Source organism: Platichthys flesus, chromosome 18 (genome assembly GCF_949316205.1).
Source record: "Platichthys flesus chromosome 18, fPlaFle2.1, whole genome shotgun sequence".
NCBI classification, from domain to species: Eukaryota; Metazoa; Chordata; class Actinopteri; order Pleuronectiformes; family Pleuronectidae; genus Platichthys; species Platichthys flesus.
Window position 1 is genome coordinate 17,301,322 of NC_084962.1, and position 17,500 is coordinate 17,318,821.

Consider the following 17,500-nt stretch of genomic DNA (forward strand, 5'->3'; position numbering starts at 1 on the left):
CAAAATCCCATCGCAACTCTTTTTTATTACAGAGACATATTCCTGTTGTGTAGTTAGAATATTGTGTTTATAGTATTTCACCCCCACAGATAAAACTCATATACACTCAAAAGATGCTTTGCTCTAGAAATGGATTGTTGCTACAATGATGAAGTCTCCTTCTTACTTTGACCACTAATGGAGTTAATAACGGACTTATGGAGCGCTTACTGGGATCCAACTGGGATCTATTGTGGCCGCATGAGTCTGAGTTCATTGTTTGTGTCTTCGTTTCCTCTCCCGATAATTCCCCTCTCCCCCGCTGCGCTCTTCTGTTGCTCTCTCTTCTCTTTTCCCGTGTTACATTTCTTTTCTTTCCTCCCCTCCCATGTGGAGATGGGTCGTCGGGTTGCCATGACAGAAAGCTCTGGATATTGTCCCCGTTGAGTGGATGGCGTCAGCCGAATGAGTTTTTTCAGAAATGTCAATAATTTCAAAGAAAGCAAATTGCTAAATTTCAGGTGGGCTAAGTGAACAGAGGAATAATCCACAAAAGAAGTACAAGTGCTGTCGGTGCAGTCGGTGTTTCGTGATGCAGCCTCTTCTTTGCTGAGTGCTTCACCGAGCACGACAACAGTCATAACACAAACAAGTGATGAAACATGCAAATCGACTTTTAATGCTCAAGGAGAAAAGGTGCACACTCACACAAAGGGCTTTGTAATCACTTGGCATCTTTACCGAGTTTGCTGTAGATCCCCTGAAGAGGACGTGGGAGACACTGACATTTCTTTTGTTATTCTAACTCCACTCTTGTGAAATTCATGGTTTCAATGAATTGGGTCACAACAGGTTAACATTTTTCATTTAAAAAACAACACAAAGAAAACATTCATGAATGGAAAGACGAGAATTTTCCTATTTTTTTATCAGTATTTCACTTTTCAACACAATTACAAAGAGTGTATACATACCAAAGCACTTAATTATACATATATGCATTAATATTGAATAAGGAGACAACTATACCATTTCACTGGTATCAGATCGGTTGCATAGTATCTGCCGATACACAAACTCCAGGTGCCAGAATCAATATCGGCCATGGGAATAAAAATCGTAACATATCTACTAGTTTCTTTTTTCCCCAAGAACCCACAAAGAATCATTACCTGCATATAGCTTCTCTTAGCTGCTTATAATCCTCACAAATTCTGTCCAATTAACGTAATATATATATGTAATATAATCCCTGTTTTAATCTGAACCTGAGTTTCTCTGAGAGACACTAAGGTGTGAACGTTCAGTGGGACTGTGGTCGGGCGGCCTGTCCCACATGTGCACTCTTTGTTCTCTGGGTTCAAACTTTGGGATTTTTACAGTCTTCTCAGGTCCAGAACAGCAAACTGGGTCAGATTAGAATAAAGTCGTGTTAGTCAATAAAGCGTCCACCTCCATGCCTGCTGGTGTGTATTTTCATTCGCCTGTGAAACGGGTGATTCCCCCGTCTAGTTTCAGAACTGAGAGTAATGATGTAGAATGGAGGAAGTTTATAGAGGCATTAAGGCCACCTCCTCTCCAACTCGCCCTCTGTCTCTCTCCCCCGCTCCCTCCATGTCTCCTCTCTCTGTTTTTATGATGGCGTTATTATCTCGCTCTTCCGCCCATTACTGCTCAGGTTGGAGCAGAATAATATATTTCAGGAGGATGGTGCCGACGCAGCGTTTCTCTCTCTCTTTGGGCTGCAGCTCTTTCTGTGGACTCGACAGAAACGCTGAACAGGACAACACACATTGTGGCTTGTTTGTGTTTTCTATCATCACAATTTTACACATTTCAAACAATCTTTGAGGAAAAAAGCTGCTCAGAAGAATCAGGATTTGTTGTGGTTTAGTTGAATTACTGATAATAAACGTGGCGTAGCAATAGAGTAACGCTGCTGCCTCAAGGAGTTACATATGTATTTGAGAAAATGAAAGGGTTTTATCATATTCACAAGCTCTTTATATAAATACAGATTCACACTCACTTCAGATTTTGACCTAATTCCAACATTTACAGCCTCAATTGAAGAATATTCCCAATTCTACACTTTCAAATGAAATTAGACATAATAATCTTACCATCACATCTGTTTGACCATTAAGCGGTTTTTTAGGTAAAGGTAGAACTTTTAAAACTTTATTTTAAAAGTCTTGATTGAAGTTACTTCTATTCTTTTAATTTTTGTTTGCTTTTGTTTAGATACATGGATTTGGAATAAACTTTTCAATGACAGGGGATTTCTGGACAGAAATAACAGAATTCCCATTTTATTTTTCTGAATCTAGAGAATATTGCAATTAACCTCTTTCAACTGTCTCCTTCTCTGTGTCTGTGCAGCTTGCAGCCTATGGAGGGAGTGTGGTCTACGCTGTGTCCTATACCACAGACCAGCGAGAACAAAGGGCGGTGAGGGTCACCTCAGAACCCGACCTCATCATCGAGGTGAGTTCTTTACACAACAAAAAAAATTAAAGATATCACTGAGCATTCACACATCTATATAAGAGCTGGTTATTTTTCTTCAATGTTTTTATGGTCTTCTATCTTGCTTGGTACAAGAGCATTGACAAAAACACTGTATTTGTTGTGTGAGTGGTCGGGGGGTTAAACACTTCCACAGGAAACCTACACGAACAATGTGAATATGTGTTTTATGTGTTTGTATCTGCAGCATCATTCTTAATTAAAAAAACCACAAGCTACTGTCTCTTGCACCGGTGAAAACCACTAAATGAAGCACCACATTAACACACACAGACACACACACACACACACAGCCACAGCTGGCAGAGAAATGCTGAACGTGGCAATAAAAAATGCAGATGGCGTCTCCCTCTCGCTGCTCTGTGTTTGTCTCTATAATGAGCAGGTTGTGAGATGATGTATCGCAGCAATAAGCAAAGCACCGACACTATTAGTTAACTGTTTATGTTTAAAACCATGAACATGTGGTGGAGTGTGTGGGTGCACAGGGAAAAACACAAAGAAACACAAATGGCACAGGTTGGTGTGCACCAGCCTGTGTGTGTGTGTGTGTGTACAAATGATCCTGTTACTTTGGACACACCCACTTTTAACCACAGATCATTAAGAAACATTTAAAGTATTCTTATATAGTGACTAAGAACTGAAAGAAAGGAGAAAAGGAACGAAGAATGAAATGGAGGAACGACAAAAAGGAGGAAGGGATGGGATGTGAACAAAGGAAGCAGAAGAGGACAGAAGACAGAAAGGACATATAGTCAAATTGGGTAGGGATTAATACATAAAAAGAAAGACGGGAAGGAGGAGATGAGCAAAGAAGGAAAGCAAAGACGATTAGAATAGAAATAAATCAAGGAAAGGACAAAAAGAAGGAAGGAAAGGGAGAGAAGAAATAAAAATAAATGAGATGAGGGAAGGATTGAAAGAAAGAAGACAATTGAAAAAATTGGGAGACAGTAGGAAAATTGCAAGACAGACGGATGAAGACGGCAGAAAAGAAAGAGATCAAGAGGTCAAGGAGAAAATGATTAATTGAAGGAGGGATTGAAAACAAAGGAACGGAATGGGAAAGAAGGAAAGAAATGAAACGAATCAAAACGTAGAGATGGACGCTCACAGATTTTGTGTTATTTAAAGCTGTGTCTGTGAGAGCGACAGACTCGGAGGAGGAGAGGATGAAGAGGAGGAGGAGATGGAGGAGAGGAGGACAAGTGTCGGTCTTTTTGTCAACAGAAAGCTTCCCAATGATGCCAATAAAGAACCACCTACAAACTGTCAACCAACTTTCTGTCTCTGTCAGCCTTTGTCCCCCCCCCCCCCCCCCTGTGTTTACCCTATGTGTTTCTGCATCGTGTTGTGATATTGTTTGTTTCATGGTTGTGCGACGCTGGGTCTCGGTTGTAGCAGTTTGGCGTCTGAATGGACAATAACCTCCCTTGTCCCGGTTCCTCTGTGGGGCTCTGTTGATTATTCACATGTGTCTGTCTCTCTGTCCACTGTCTCAGCCTCCATCAACAGAACAAGTAAATACCGAGACATATTAAGACAATAACAACCAGTGCAGCTTTTTGGCAGCCGGTCGATTCCTGAATCCTCAAGTTGGTCCTGTGCACCAAACTGTGTGTGAATGTGTGATTGTTAGAGAAGTCAAAATGTTTCTGAATCATAAGGATTTCAAAGTGCTGTACAACATGTCACCCGATTTCCATTTCTAAATGTCTGGAAATACATGCGTGTCTTCAGTTTCTCCACTGGGAGACAGCATGCTCACCAGTTGCCTACTGGGATAGCTTCCTCTCAATCTGCCCAGGGGACAGTCAGCTCCAGACTTAAGGACGATGGCAGGTCGCAGGATAGTGGCTGCAGTTTAGTTTCACTGCCTGCTGGGATTCAGAAGCGCTCCCAGTCCCTTGCAGAGGTCAGGTTGCTGGTTTTCGTAGCTCCCAGCTCCGACAAACACAAATATACACTGTACCTTCATCTCCATGCTGTGTGAACCATCCTGCTGCTGTCACGAGCACAACAGTGTGAAAATAGTCCCTCTCATATCTTTCTATCTACTGATTCATCTTGAAATGTCAGTGCCCAGCGTTACTAAACCCTTCTGACCCAGTTCCACAGGACTGAATGGACCTGTCTGGTTTCAGATGAATAAGAACCGACACGTTGACGAACACATTGTTGGTCTCGGTCTTTTCATGAGATTTGCTCACGATAGGAAATATATAGCAAAGTGCAAATCTTATCCTTTAATGACTGGATTTAATATATTTTCAGGTGGGATGAAGTGATAAGAGACGGACTATAAAAGATGGACAGCACAAGTTTTTCTTTCGGAGACATTCCAACAATAGTCTCCTCTCTTTGCCTCTCTCTCTCTCTCTTTTCCACCTTTGTCCGTGCATCTCACTGCTCTGCAGCTGCTCTCTCTCTCTCTCTCTCTCTCTCTCTCTCTTTATGCCTCCCTCCATCGCCGCTCTTTCAATTAGTTTTTATTTAATGGTTTATTGGCATGGTAAGCTCTCTGTCCCTCTCTCTCTCTCGCTCTCTCTCGCTCCCTCTCCACCTCCATCAGTAGTTGTCACTCTGCGTTATCCGCTACATGTCATTGATCCGTTCTCAACAAGAGATAGTCAGAGAGCAGGGCTGGGCTCAAATCACTTTGCATTCAGCCCATTCAGAACGTCAATAGTAACTGCAGCTCATTACCTAATGACACATCATTCACTCTCGCTGGCTTTTATCCCCCCCCCCATCACTTGGGTATGATAGTCGTTTCATGACAGAGAGAATACAGGCCGCTTCTGGAATAACAAGTCAGTTGCGACAAAGACAAGAAAGAGAAATAAGAATCAACGAAAAGTTTTCTTTCTTCCCCTCGTCTTCAGGGAGGAGGGATGAAGATTGTGGACAGGAGGTTCGGCCGGCCGGTGTACCCGTCCTCGCCGAGCACCAATCACATCGTCCTCCTGCCGGAGAACTTCCTGGTCTCAGAGACGGAGCAGGTGATCAGCAGGAGGGATTTCCTGTCCGTGCTGGCCGACGTGCGCAGTGTGAAGGTGCGGGCCTCGTACAGCACCGAGCCCAGCGCCCTCTACAGGTACCAACACTCACACACTCAATCTTTACCCTGAACTCCCCAGCAAGGCCCCGGTCGACTGGGGGGGGGAATCATTTCTGCTGTGAGGTGATATTGCTAATCACTGCACCTCCATTAAAGATGCTATTGATCAGCTCCATACAAACCTGGATGGATTCTTGTGTTAGTCTCTGGTGTAAATAATCGACCCATGAGAAATTTATACTTTTATGTGAAACTCAAAGATTTACTTGTGTATGAAGAATCTTCTACATTCCCAGATACAAGTCTGTATTTTCTAATATTCTGTGAATAACTTTAACTTCGACCTTCTCTCCCCTAAACATGGAAATTGCAGTTTTATGCATTAAAGGGCTTTTTGCTGTTAGTTTGTGAATTCTGTTCAAATCGCAAGAACAGTATTTTATCTATAGTTTACATATGTGAAGGCAAAGGATTGAAGTAGACGAAATAGACCAATGTTTATGTTTGATATCTGTGTGTGTGTGTGTGTGTGTGTTTGTGTCTGTGTGTGTGTCTGTGTGTGTGTGTGTGTGCCTGTAGACTCCACTCATTCTCAATGCAGGTGGCAAATCCGTCTGCCAGTGGAGAGAGGAGAGCATCAGCTGTAGAGATGTGTTCTTGTCCTCCTGGATACGCTGGGACTTCCTGTGAGGTAAACACACACACACACACACACACACACACACACACACACACACAAACACAAACTATAAAAATAAACACAAAATTGTTTAGGAAAACGAACAAAAATATGGAGTCAAGTTATTCTGAATATACAAAGTGACTGCACACAATAAATCAGCTTCCTGTGTTTCTTACTGTGCGTGTGTGTGTGTGTGTGTTTGTGTGTGTGTGGTTGTGTGTTTCAGACATGCATTCCTGGCTTTCGAAGGATTAACGGAGATGTGTACAACGGAGTGTGTGAAGCTTGCCTTTGCCATGGACACGCTACACAATGCCACGAGGTCACAGGTCACTGCCTGGTGAGATGATTGACACTCTTATTAAATCGTCCGTCTGTTACATCATTTTTGAGTTAATTCAACTTTTTAAATAAATTTACTTTAAACCAAACAAACTTAAAAAAAAAAACAACAACAGTGAACCACAAGAATTCAAGGGAAATATCCAACATATAAATTCCTGAGATAAGTTCACTTCTCATGGACTTAATCACTTTTGATATTTACAACAATTACACAATTTCTTCAGATGGGAAACAAACTTTTTAATTATTTAAAATGAAAGCGAGAAATGAGCAGCTCTCTCACTTCCATCAGTAAGTCCCACCTAGTGAGCATTAGAGGAACTGCAGGTTGAGAAACTTGAACCTCCGGCTACTTGAATTCACACATGAATGCCCGCAGACACACACATAATCATTACACACACATACATGCCAACCTGCTCGTGTGCGTCTGCGGCACACACACATCGTCACTCCCCAGTCTACACATTGCCTCAGGCTTAAGCTGTCAGTTAGCATCACACTTAATACACACACACACTGTTTCACACACCAGAACAAAAACACACACCAGTGCACACACACACACACACACAGTTGTGGGTTTTGTATTACCATGTTATGTTTCATTATAGATGAGGAGGATGCTGGGATATGTCAGAGGGAAAACACACACAGGGAAAGACAGAAGACAGTCAGGCTGGCTCAATCTCTCTTCTCACACACACATACACACTCACACACACACAATGAACGACAACTTGACATTAAATCACTCATAGACATGCGCACAAACACCCCACCCCCCTTTATACATATTCATACACAGTGACAAGCGCACACAAAGATGCACACACTCTTCCTCCCTGGGGACTGTGTTCTCTGGCTTTAGTTGAATGACTGAATGATGCCATGGTTGTATAGGTTAAGACAGTGTGTGTGTGTGTGTGTGTCTGTCAGGATTTGTCTCGGCCACACAGAGACACTGGATCTGAGGAGGAAATGATGTGGAACTTAACTGACACACGCACACTCACAAACATGTCCAGTCACTCAGCGTGGAAACATGAAGCTTCAGCTGTGAAGGACCGAGGGAGAGAGAAAGGAAACGCACCAGTGACGGGAAACACGACATTAACTTTTAAACCGTCACTTGACTCTCAGTGGAGCTCGACGGTCAATTAAGGAACATTTTATAAATTGAGTTCACTCGCTCAAAGATTTTTCTTCTGGGAGAAAGTTTGGAAGCTCTTATCGTAGATGGTGCTGATGATATTAGCATTCTGTAAAAAAACTACAAATATAACCATGAGCTTGTTGTAGGTCTTACATTTCACTACTATATAACATCTAACTATAAAATAGTTCAATTGTTCTTTCAACTTATTGATAATGTATGTCTTCAAATTCATATTAACAAATATCCCCATATTCCCTATATGTTGTTGTGTATCTTTGCTTTTCATCTTGAAGCACATTGAGTCTGTGTTCGTCATTTGAAATGAGCCGTATGAATAAACTTTATAATCTTGATTCTGAACTAATTTCTCAGTTTTAAACACTGAGCTGCTCGGAAACAGATTAAACGCTGATATCTGATCAGTTTTATCTGGGGGATGATGTGAGATCACAAACACAGGGAGCTGCTCAGCCTCGTCTTCATCATGTCTCTGTTTGCTCGATTTGTGATTTGACCCTGAACCCGTGTCGCTCTTCCAGGACTGCGACCACTACACCGCTGGCCCCCACTGTGAGGCCTGCCTACCTGGTTTTTATGGTAACGCCACCCTTGGGTCACCATCCGACTGTCATCCCTGCGCCTGCCCCCTCAATCTGCCCAGCAACAAGTAGGTTCTGAAGAGGAAGAGGTTAAAGTCACAATTTAATCAAACGCCTCAATCTATCGCCGCTCAACCCCAATCTCTGTTTCTTGACCCGTCTCTCGATAACGTTCTTTCCCGACGCTCGTTTCTTTTTTTACGGGCTTTGAATAACATCGCCACAAATGGAGGTTTCATCACGATGAAGGAATATAATTGTGACACGAATAGAAAATATCATCGGCGCAGATAGAAGCGTCAATATAAGAGGAGAAATATCTTCCCCGTGGGTGGAAATGTCATCGCCGCTGGTGGAATTAACAGAATGTGCTATAAAACTTAACACAGTAGCAAACTCAAACATCTCCCACAAGTCGTTAAGGTATTTAAACCTTTTCGTCACGTTGCTCCTCTGGGGGGGATCGTGCTGCTCGTGATGTAGATCCTCACATTACAGAAGGTGTCTCCTAAAAAAGCTTTAAAACAGAAGAAAGCTGAAGTTTAACATCTTCACACGGGAATAAATTCTGCATCCATCAAATTGTTAGCACTTTATAATGATCACTTGTTAAAGCACACAATCACCACCCACTGACATTTTACTGGATTGTGACTAATGTAAGCAGGTATTTCAAAAAGAACTTGTGAAGTATGTGCTTTTATTTTTAGGGTTTAATCAAGGCCGACTATAACATGATGAAGATAAACAAATCAAAGCCCCGTGCAGATGCCACCTCGGCCTGGTGGAGAAGATTTGCAGTGCCTCCTATTGGCCAATGTTGTTATAATTTTACAACCATTAATATCATCCAAGGTTTTTGATGATTTAAGGCAAAATTTGCACAACGCAGATTTTCTACAACACCTTTGTAAGTGGTGGCGCCCCCTATTGAGTGATTATGAAACATATCCTGCAAGCTTCACGTACAATGATAATAACAATAACACTTCTACTCCTAATACCACTAACACTACTAATAATAATGATAATGATGATGATGATAATAAACCAACAAAAGAGAGTCTGTTACGAGAGGGTGTAAAGGAGTCGGGGAGATAATACCTTAATTAGTAATCAGCCCATTTTTACCTGATCATTTATCCAATATTTTAAATGTCAAATATGTCTTAAAGCCACTTTAATGAACTCCAACTGTTAATTAGTCATTTGCTGTTGTAATGAGCAGAGGAATATTTAAAACAAACTGCCGGTCTCAGTTTACATCTTACTTTTGGATGTTTTATCTTATTAAGATATTTAGTTTCACAGAAGATAGATGTCCGTGTGGAGCAACAACAACATGTAAACAATGGTTAAATTAGATGTTTACCTCCTTTTTAATAGATCTGCAGTTTTCTCCAGAGAACCAGAGAGTGATGCTGTACGTCGGGCACAGACACGTCACCAGCTCACAGGCAGCAGCAGCTGAGAATCCTCATGTAGCCATGACACATCCCAAACTCCCAGAGCTAAAGAAAGAAACTGCTCTCTCTCACTCTCTCTCTCTCTCTCTCTCTCTCTAGCTCTACCTCGCTCTACCCCCCCTGCAGTAATAATAGCTTGTAGGTGCTGTGCTTCTCTGCCCCTTAAAAATAGCCCCCCTCAGTCCCGTATGTGAACTGAGGCCAGCCACTTGTTGTTAGCAGCGGAGCCTCATTGCTCGTGAACATCTGATGAAGCGATGTTCATATTAGTTTCAGCACAGGAAGCAGGCTGGTGATTTACAGCCACTCGATAGAAATCAATTTAGTCCTCCAATACTGCTCTGTTTCATTTACACCCAGGTTTAATTACCCGGCTGCAAAGGAGGTGTTCTACTGTTTTCTATTTGACAGTCAAAATCTAATAAACATATTTCATTTGGTTAGTTCTTGCTAAGTTATACATGTTTACCTCCGCTTTGATTTCTCTTTTTTTAAAACCCAAACTAAAACTGCCTTTAATGCCCTTTGATAACTTACTGAAATACTTTCTTACTTTTCTGAAAATGGGTGTATATAAAACATTCAATATATATATACATATATATTAGTGTAATTCTACTACTAATACTAATACTAATACTACTAATATGAATAAAACAATAATCGTTCTATTCATGTCGTATCAGGCCAGTACAGATGATGGTTAAATATGCTCTCTGGTGACATTAAATTTGAATTGATTTACTTTCAGGGTTTGTTAACTTAACAGTTTAACAGTTTTCATATACTGCAAAGATGATTACATTCATATTTCATTTCATTTTTTTTAAATTGACTGAACAACATGTGTAGTAAAGTAAACAAGGTTTTACCACAGAGAACTTGAACTGAGGAACTTGAACTTATGTTCACACACATTCTTCAATCTCATCATTTCCCCCAAAACACTGATGAACGATCAGAACAGTTTTTTTTTATACTTTTACATATTTGTATTTATTTATAACTGGCTGAACCAGCTTGTTGGTGATCGAGCCAGCTCCTGGTCACGGAGTCAGACCAGCAGTGAATCAGTCTGGGGCCTGGAACCCGAGCCAGGAGACCTATCTATAGTTTATGGAAGTGGGAGGGCGACAGAACAGGGGTGAGAGACTATCACTTTACTCTGAGTCTCTCACTCTCTCTCTCATTCTCTCCATTCTCCATCTCTCGCTCTCTCCTCTGCTGCGGTTCATTCAGAGTACAGTCAGAGTGTTTTCAGATGAAGGAGTGTGTGGAAGTTCAAGACGCTCAAGTGTGAAAGAGACAGGGAAATTAAGTGTGTGTGTGTCTGTTGGAGTGTGACTGTGAGGACGGGAAAGTGAAAGTATCGACACTGGTTTGTGTGGCAGAGTGTGAGAGTGTGTTTGTGTGTCTGTGTGGGGAGAGAAACAATGGCCTTAACTCGCCTTTGTCCTCTCCTCCTCCTCCTCCTCTTCATCCTCCTCCCGTTGTCTACGCTGGGACAACAACGCTCACAATCTCAACAACGACTTCAACAACTGTTTCAACAACGTCTTCACCGCAACAGCTTCAGCCCGACCTGCCACCTGAGCAACGAAGGGCAGCTGCTGTGCGACCAGTGTGAGCCTGGACACACAGGACCACGATGCGACAGGTAAAACACACAAACACACAAACACACACACACACTGATGCTCAAAATGTGTGGCTTCATGTTGAATTGACAGACTTTAAACTTGAAGGTCTATTAATAATATTAAGAAGAAATGATAATGATAAGAAATCCACCTCCGTAAACCTGTTGAACCAGCTTATGATTATTCAAATAACATTGTGGTCCATTAAGCACAGATTACATTCCATGACCTTATTTCAGCATCTTTACAAGTACAGCTGCATACTTGAATTAATTTCATATGCATAGGAGTGATAATCTTAAAATGAAATCCACCATCATTGTTTTCTTTTCTACAAACTTCCTGTTTGGGAGTAGACTCCTGCTCTATAATCATTTTTGTTAGTTCTTCATGTCTCCCTGTCCGTCCAGTCTTCTGTCCACACCTCCTTTATTAGCTGAGTGACGTTCTTCTTTCATTACCTGTGAGTTTTTTCTTTACCCGGCCCAGGACTAATGACAAGTCCCTGGTTGACAGTCTTGTTACATGTGGGCTCCAGGGTCATGTGGTGACACAGACTGAGTAAAACCAGGGTTCAGTGTTTTGAAGTGAAACTGTCCACAGCTGAAACCATCTGTTCCTCCTCTGTGTCTTTTACTCATCAATATAATTACTGTGGAAAGATTTAATGAAGGATAAATTCTCATTTTGCACATGAGGAGTATTGAGATCCTTTTCATTTATTAATAGATCTTATAGAGCCATCAAACCTTTTAATGAGCTATCAAGTCTGAAGTTATAAATGGTGCTAAGTCATTTATAAAGGCAACTCAAAGGTAGAAACTTATTAAAAATCCATAAATTCACATTTTAAACACTTACAAGGACTGAAGCTACATTTTATATACAAATATCAAAGAGAAAAAATCAACAGTTATTACATTGGATGTGGAGAATTATGATAAGATCACAGTAGATGTGGTGGGGACTCAATAGAAAGCAGTGCTGCAAATGATATACAATCAATATACAATAGATCCATGTGACGTCTGACTCAGTGATTTATCTAATAGTTTACCAGCTTTACTTCTATGTGTTCTCTTTGAATTTTCCTCTAAGAGTTTGAATATCTGCAGATTCTTAATCAGTCAGTTTTCCTTGTTAAGAGAAGCAAATAGAAAAGGCTCTCTTATATACTCTGATTGTTTTAATCTACTGGATGAATCATGGAGATCACTCTGAGTCATACAGACGGTGCTACATGTTGTCGGTCGAACGCGAGCTGCCGCTGGTGGACGCGGCGCCTCGGCCCGCCGGCCTGCATAGTCTGCATGCCTGCCCCTGCTGTCCACAGCAGAATCAGCCTGTCTGCCTTTTGGTCTTTTTATAAACCTCATTTGCCAGATGGAAAGCAAACTGACTCATTGTCGGACCATTTTGTGACGGGGAACCAGTTCAACTCGACTGGTCCACCTCTCCTTCTGATGTTCCCCAGTGGGATTTTTCCTATGATATGAGATTAAACTCCATGAGCACTAGAAAGATTCTGAGTTTATTTTTTCTAAATTTAGAGGGCGGTGTTTGTTTTGTTTACAGAATTTGTCTGTGTGCATACATTCCTCTTCTCTGATGCCATATGCTGCGTGGAGCCACAGCTGCTTCCTGAAAGCAGACAGGAATAAAGAGCCCGTGCAGAACACACCACGTAAAGAAATAATATTTTAGTGCTAACGACGGTATTAAAGAGGTGATCAGCAGTCGTTTGGTTTCCTGCTCTGTTCGCTGTAATTGAGACCTGCTAAGCGCTACCTGCCATTACACTTCATTATCCACAGTCCTTTTGTTGTTGTTAGCAGTGATTAATTGTTAATCTGCCAATTTGTCTGTATTATGGGCTTTAAGAGAATAAGATACCCGATCCCTCCCATGCTAATAGACCATTCACTCGCTGCTGAGTGATTCTTCTTTTCAATATCCTCTCTAAAAACAGCCATTTAGAATTATCTGGGACATGTTTGATATGGCTGCCGAACTAATAAGTCAGTTATCAGCTGCTATTCAGTGCCATGCAGGGCTCGTCCTTAAAACCAGATGTTCAAAGGTATTTCAGGTATGATGCATTTTATCTGGACGCCCCTCCACGAAGAAAATAAGTACATTTATTGTTAAAGTTATTATTATACAAGTTCAATATTCAGAGACAGAGCTAGAAAGATGGAAGTCTTATGATATGAAACATAAGCAGAAAACCTCAGTGGTTGTCTGAACATATTGAGGAGACTTAAAACTGAACGACACAAGTTCTGCAGGACTCACATCTGCATTTTTACTAACGCAACTTGCCCCAATTTCTACTTTTAACAGTAAATATACAGAATCCAGTTGATCTCAAATTGCATTAATATAATGGAGAATAAAAATATATCCCATGTAGGAGCAGAGCCGCTCGTCCCCCGGCACCGACTCCCCATTTACAACACTAAAAATAAAAGAACATAACTTTTCTGTTCCCCTCACGTCTGTAATTCTCCACCAGTTGTTTTCATCGACTGCTTCCTGTGTAGCTCTGATGGTTTTGACCAGGTGTCTGGCCCCCAGTATATCTGCTTGAAGCACTCTGCCCCCTCCACTATAAATACCTCTACTTCCTCCTGAGGCCCAAGGAACACACACTAGCACTCACACCCACACACACACACTCGCACACACACACACACGCAACCACACACACATACGCACCCACCCACACACACGCACCCACACACACACACACACACACACACACACACACACACACACACTCAGGGGGATGAAATAGAATATAATAGAACAAAGTAGACACAAAATGCAAACACACACTTAATCCCTGCTTCTCTATCAAAAGGTGGAATTGCTACCCATACCATTCTCCACTTGACGAGGAGGATGTACTTGTAGCAACACACACACGGACGCACAAACACACAGACACACACACACACGCACACACACGCACGCACAGAGGCTAATAAACCAGTTCTGTTGAGTACCAAGGAGGGTCAGTGGTAATAATGGCTGGCTGCTCTTGACTCGCTCCCTCTCTCTGTCCTTTATTTCCTCCTCTCCTCTCTAAATTCAATCCTCTCTTCAATGTGAAGACTCCCCCCCCCCTCCTCCCCTCTCTTTCTTTTCCTCAACTCTGTCACTCTCCATTCTCCCCCTTATTCCCCCCATCTCTCCCATTCCAGCCCAATTCCTTCCACAGCCTGTAGAGCTTCAGTTCAGCTCAGGCCTGTTGTATTTCTTTTCAGAGACTCCATTCTCAGATCCGTCTCCTCCAGTTCATATTTTTGTGCAACATCCAGACCTCCTTCTCATTATTAACAAAATAAAAGACTCAGACGATTGTGGGACAGTTCACATTCGTTTGTCCTTATCCTGAAGGTCATTTTTAATTTTTTGTTTAGAATAGCAATACAAATGGACAGTATGAGGAAGAGACTATCTATTCTAAAAACAGCGAACCAAAAATGCTACTTCAGATTAATTAGGAAAGGACACAAAGCATGTCTGTAACAGACGTCTCAACATGATGAGTTTTTATTTTTAATTTCAGCGGATATCTTTAATTGAGTAAAACCTTCAGCCCCTTGTAAATATTTTACATTATATTTTGGAAATGAAAAGAAAATGTAATGAAACAAACTTTTGAGTTTTGTCTCTGTTGCCCTCTTTGTTTTTGTTTGTTCATGTAATGATTAATTCATATATGTGTTTTATGCAACATGATTTTAATATGAACTAAACAGGAAGTCATTTCAATTGGTCGCCTACTTGCCGTCACAATAGTATTAATTCAGTCCTGATGAGCTTTATTGCTTGTTTGCTCTGTGAACACACGCTGGTTGAGATATTATATTTTTTAATCATATTATATTTGTAGATCAGTGAGTTCTTACAAATCACAAACTGGAATCCGAGGTAAACGATATTTAAATCTTATAGACATGATATATGATATTGTTCCTGTTTCTCTCTGTCGCCACCTAGATGTTCCAACGGGTACTACGGCCAGCCCGCTGTGCCAGGAGGCTCCTGCCAGCCCTGTGACTGCCACGGCAATCTGGACCTATCCACACCGGCCAGCTGTGATCCAATCACAGGCCAGTGTCTGCGCTGTCGGCAAGGTTACGGCGGAGAGGTGTGCGGCAGCTGCGCCGATGGTTACTATGGAGATGCCGTCACGGCGAAGAACTGCCAACGTAAGAAAACTCGACAAACGACAAAATAACACAAATAGACAGAAATGATCACAGGTCAATCCATCACAGGCCAATTCAGTTAATTATATAACTGACATAAATATATATATAATATTCCAGTTAGCTTAACATAAAATTGATTACTTAGAGTGAGATTACGTAAGGAAATCAGCCTGTAGCATATTTATTATTTCACAAATAATAATTATTTGACCTCTTTATATTGTCAAGCAGAGTTCGAGCTCCTTCACAATAAAATACCTTCTTGTTCAAGTTGACACTCTCAGGGATTTTGCTGCTGTAGCCCAACTTGTAATAAGGCATTATAATGTATAAGTTACATTATTGAGTTTGTTTTCCCACCATATTGTTTGCTCCATTTGCTACTATTACACTGCAGCTGTTATTTTACGTATTATTATTGTGTCTTACTCACATTGAAGTCCAGTATAAGTGGTACCTTATAGTATACACTTTAATCTGACGGTTTCATTAAGGAACTAATCCTGACTTGAAGACTGAAAATGTCAAACTTTGGCAACTCTCAGTGGTGGTGTCAGAAAAGACACAGCATACCACTGCAGCACTGCCCCCCCCCCCCCCCCCCCCCCTGCTTCTCTTCGAGGGGTAAAACAGCATCTAGTTTTCAGTTGAGTCATTATGAGGAGAAGCCTCCAGTGGTGCTCTCACGTCACAGCAGGAGCCTCAGACTGAGAAGAACTACTTCCTCTAAGAAACTCAAATTTAGCTAAATGATTCGTTTGATCCTTCCCTCAAATACAGTACGCCATGTGGAGTGTGTGTGTGTGTGTGTGTCTGTGTGTGTCGGCAAGCAGCTGTGCCAGTGGGAGGTGTGATGTCTTAGCGGCCCACTGACTGCCAGCTGTATTTAAGAGTGAGAACAAAATAAGAAAGCGTAGAAAAGAGGAGAGAGAGAGAGAGAGAGAGAGAGAGAGATGTCAGTGACTACAGACAAACAGGAGGCGTCTGTTGCCGTCTTCATTAAAACCTGCACTGTCGACGAAAAACGTTTTGCAGGAAGACAGATTAATGGCGGCGCACGATGGGCGGGGGGGGGGGGGGACGATAAATAGGCAGATAAACCCGTCAGACGCGCACAAAGGCTGACAGACGGTATTAATGTACATTTGATAGTTCATTGTTCTCCAGTTGTTTCCCCTCTCCACCCAGCTAAATGGTTATTGATTAATCGGCCTGATCTATTGCTCCTCCTGCCGCGCTGATCGGCTGCTCGTGTCTGCAGATGGAGGGTTCGGCATCGATCCTGTACGAATGACAAAAGACCACCAGGAATTATTAAAACACAACAACTCTCTCTCTTTCTATCTCTCTCTCTCTCTCTCTCTCTCTCTCTCTCTCTCTCTCTCTCTCTCTCCGAGTCCATTTGTGAAGCATTAGGCTGCAGAAAATCCTTTACTCTGTCTTTGGGATGTCAGAGTTGCGGCCGTTGTTTTGCAGCGGCCATTTTGTGTCTGTTCCCGCTAGTGGCTCAGTTGGACTCAGTCGGGTGATGGAGACGGTTTCATTTTAGGATGCAAACTCGACCATAGGATCGTTTCTCTGAGGAAAATTAACTTCTCTGAACATTTGTCACGTGGGGAAAAGATAATTTGCATTGACATAGGAAAGTGCAGGGCCTGTGATCACTCTACCTGCTGTTTTAATAGAAATCAGAAGTTCACCTGGCTCTTAAAAGAATGGGAGACTGCACTTGGATCAGTTTATCGATGTATTGCAGCATTGGGCCTGATGCATCAACCCTTTTTTTTCCTGCTGTTAAATCAGTGAAGGTGGAT

General features: G+C 41.8%; 1 protein-coding gene across 1 annotated transcript in view; it reads left to right on the plus strand.

Annotated features, from left to right (window-relative positions):
• The window catches only part of lama2 (laminin, alpha 2), a 132,716-nt gene that overhangs the window by 51,650 nt on the left and 63,566 nt on the right, over positions 1-17,500 (plus strand). Inside the window, exons 15-21 of the mRNA XM_062411395.1 lie at positions 2,362-2,466; positions 5,397-5,608; positions 6,152-6,263; positions 6,481-6,594; positions 8,298-8,425; positions 11,394-11,480; positions 15,472-15,683. Coding sequence (XP_062267379.1) covers positions 2,362-2,466; positions 5,397-5,608; positions 6,152-6,263; positions 6,481-6,594; positions 8,298-8,425; positions 11,394-11,480; positions 15,472-15,683 — 970 coding nt within the window. The remainder of the gene's footprint in view (positions 1-2,361; positions 2,467-5,396; positions 5,609-6,151; positions 6,264-6,480; positions 6,595-8,297; positions 8,426-11,393; positions 11,481-15,471; positions 15,684-17,500) is intronic.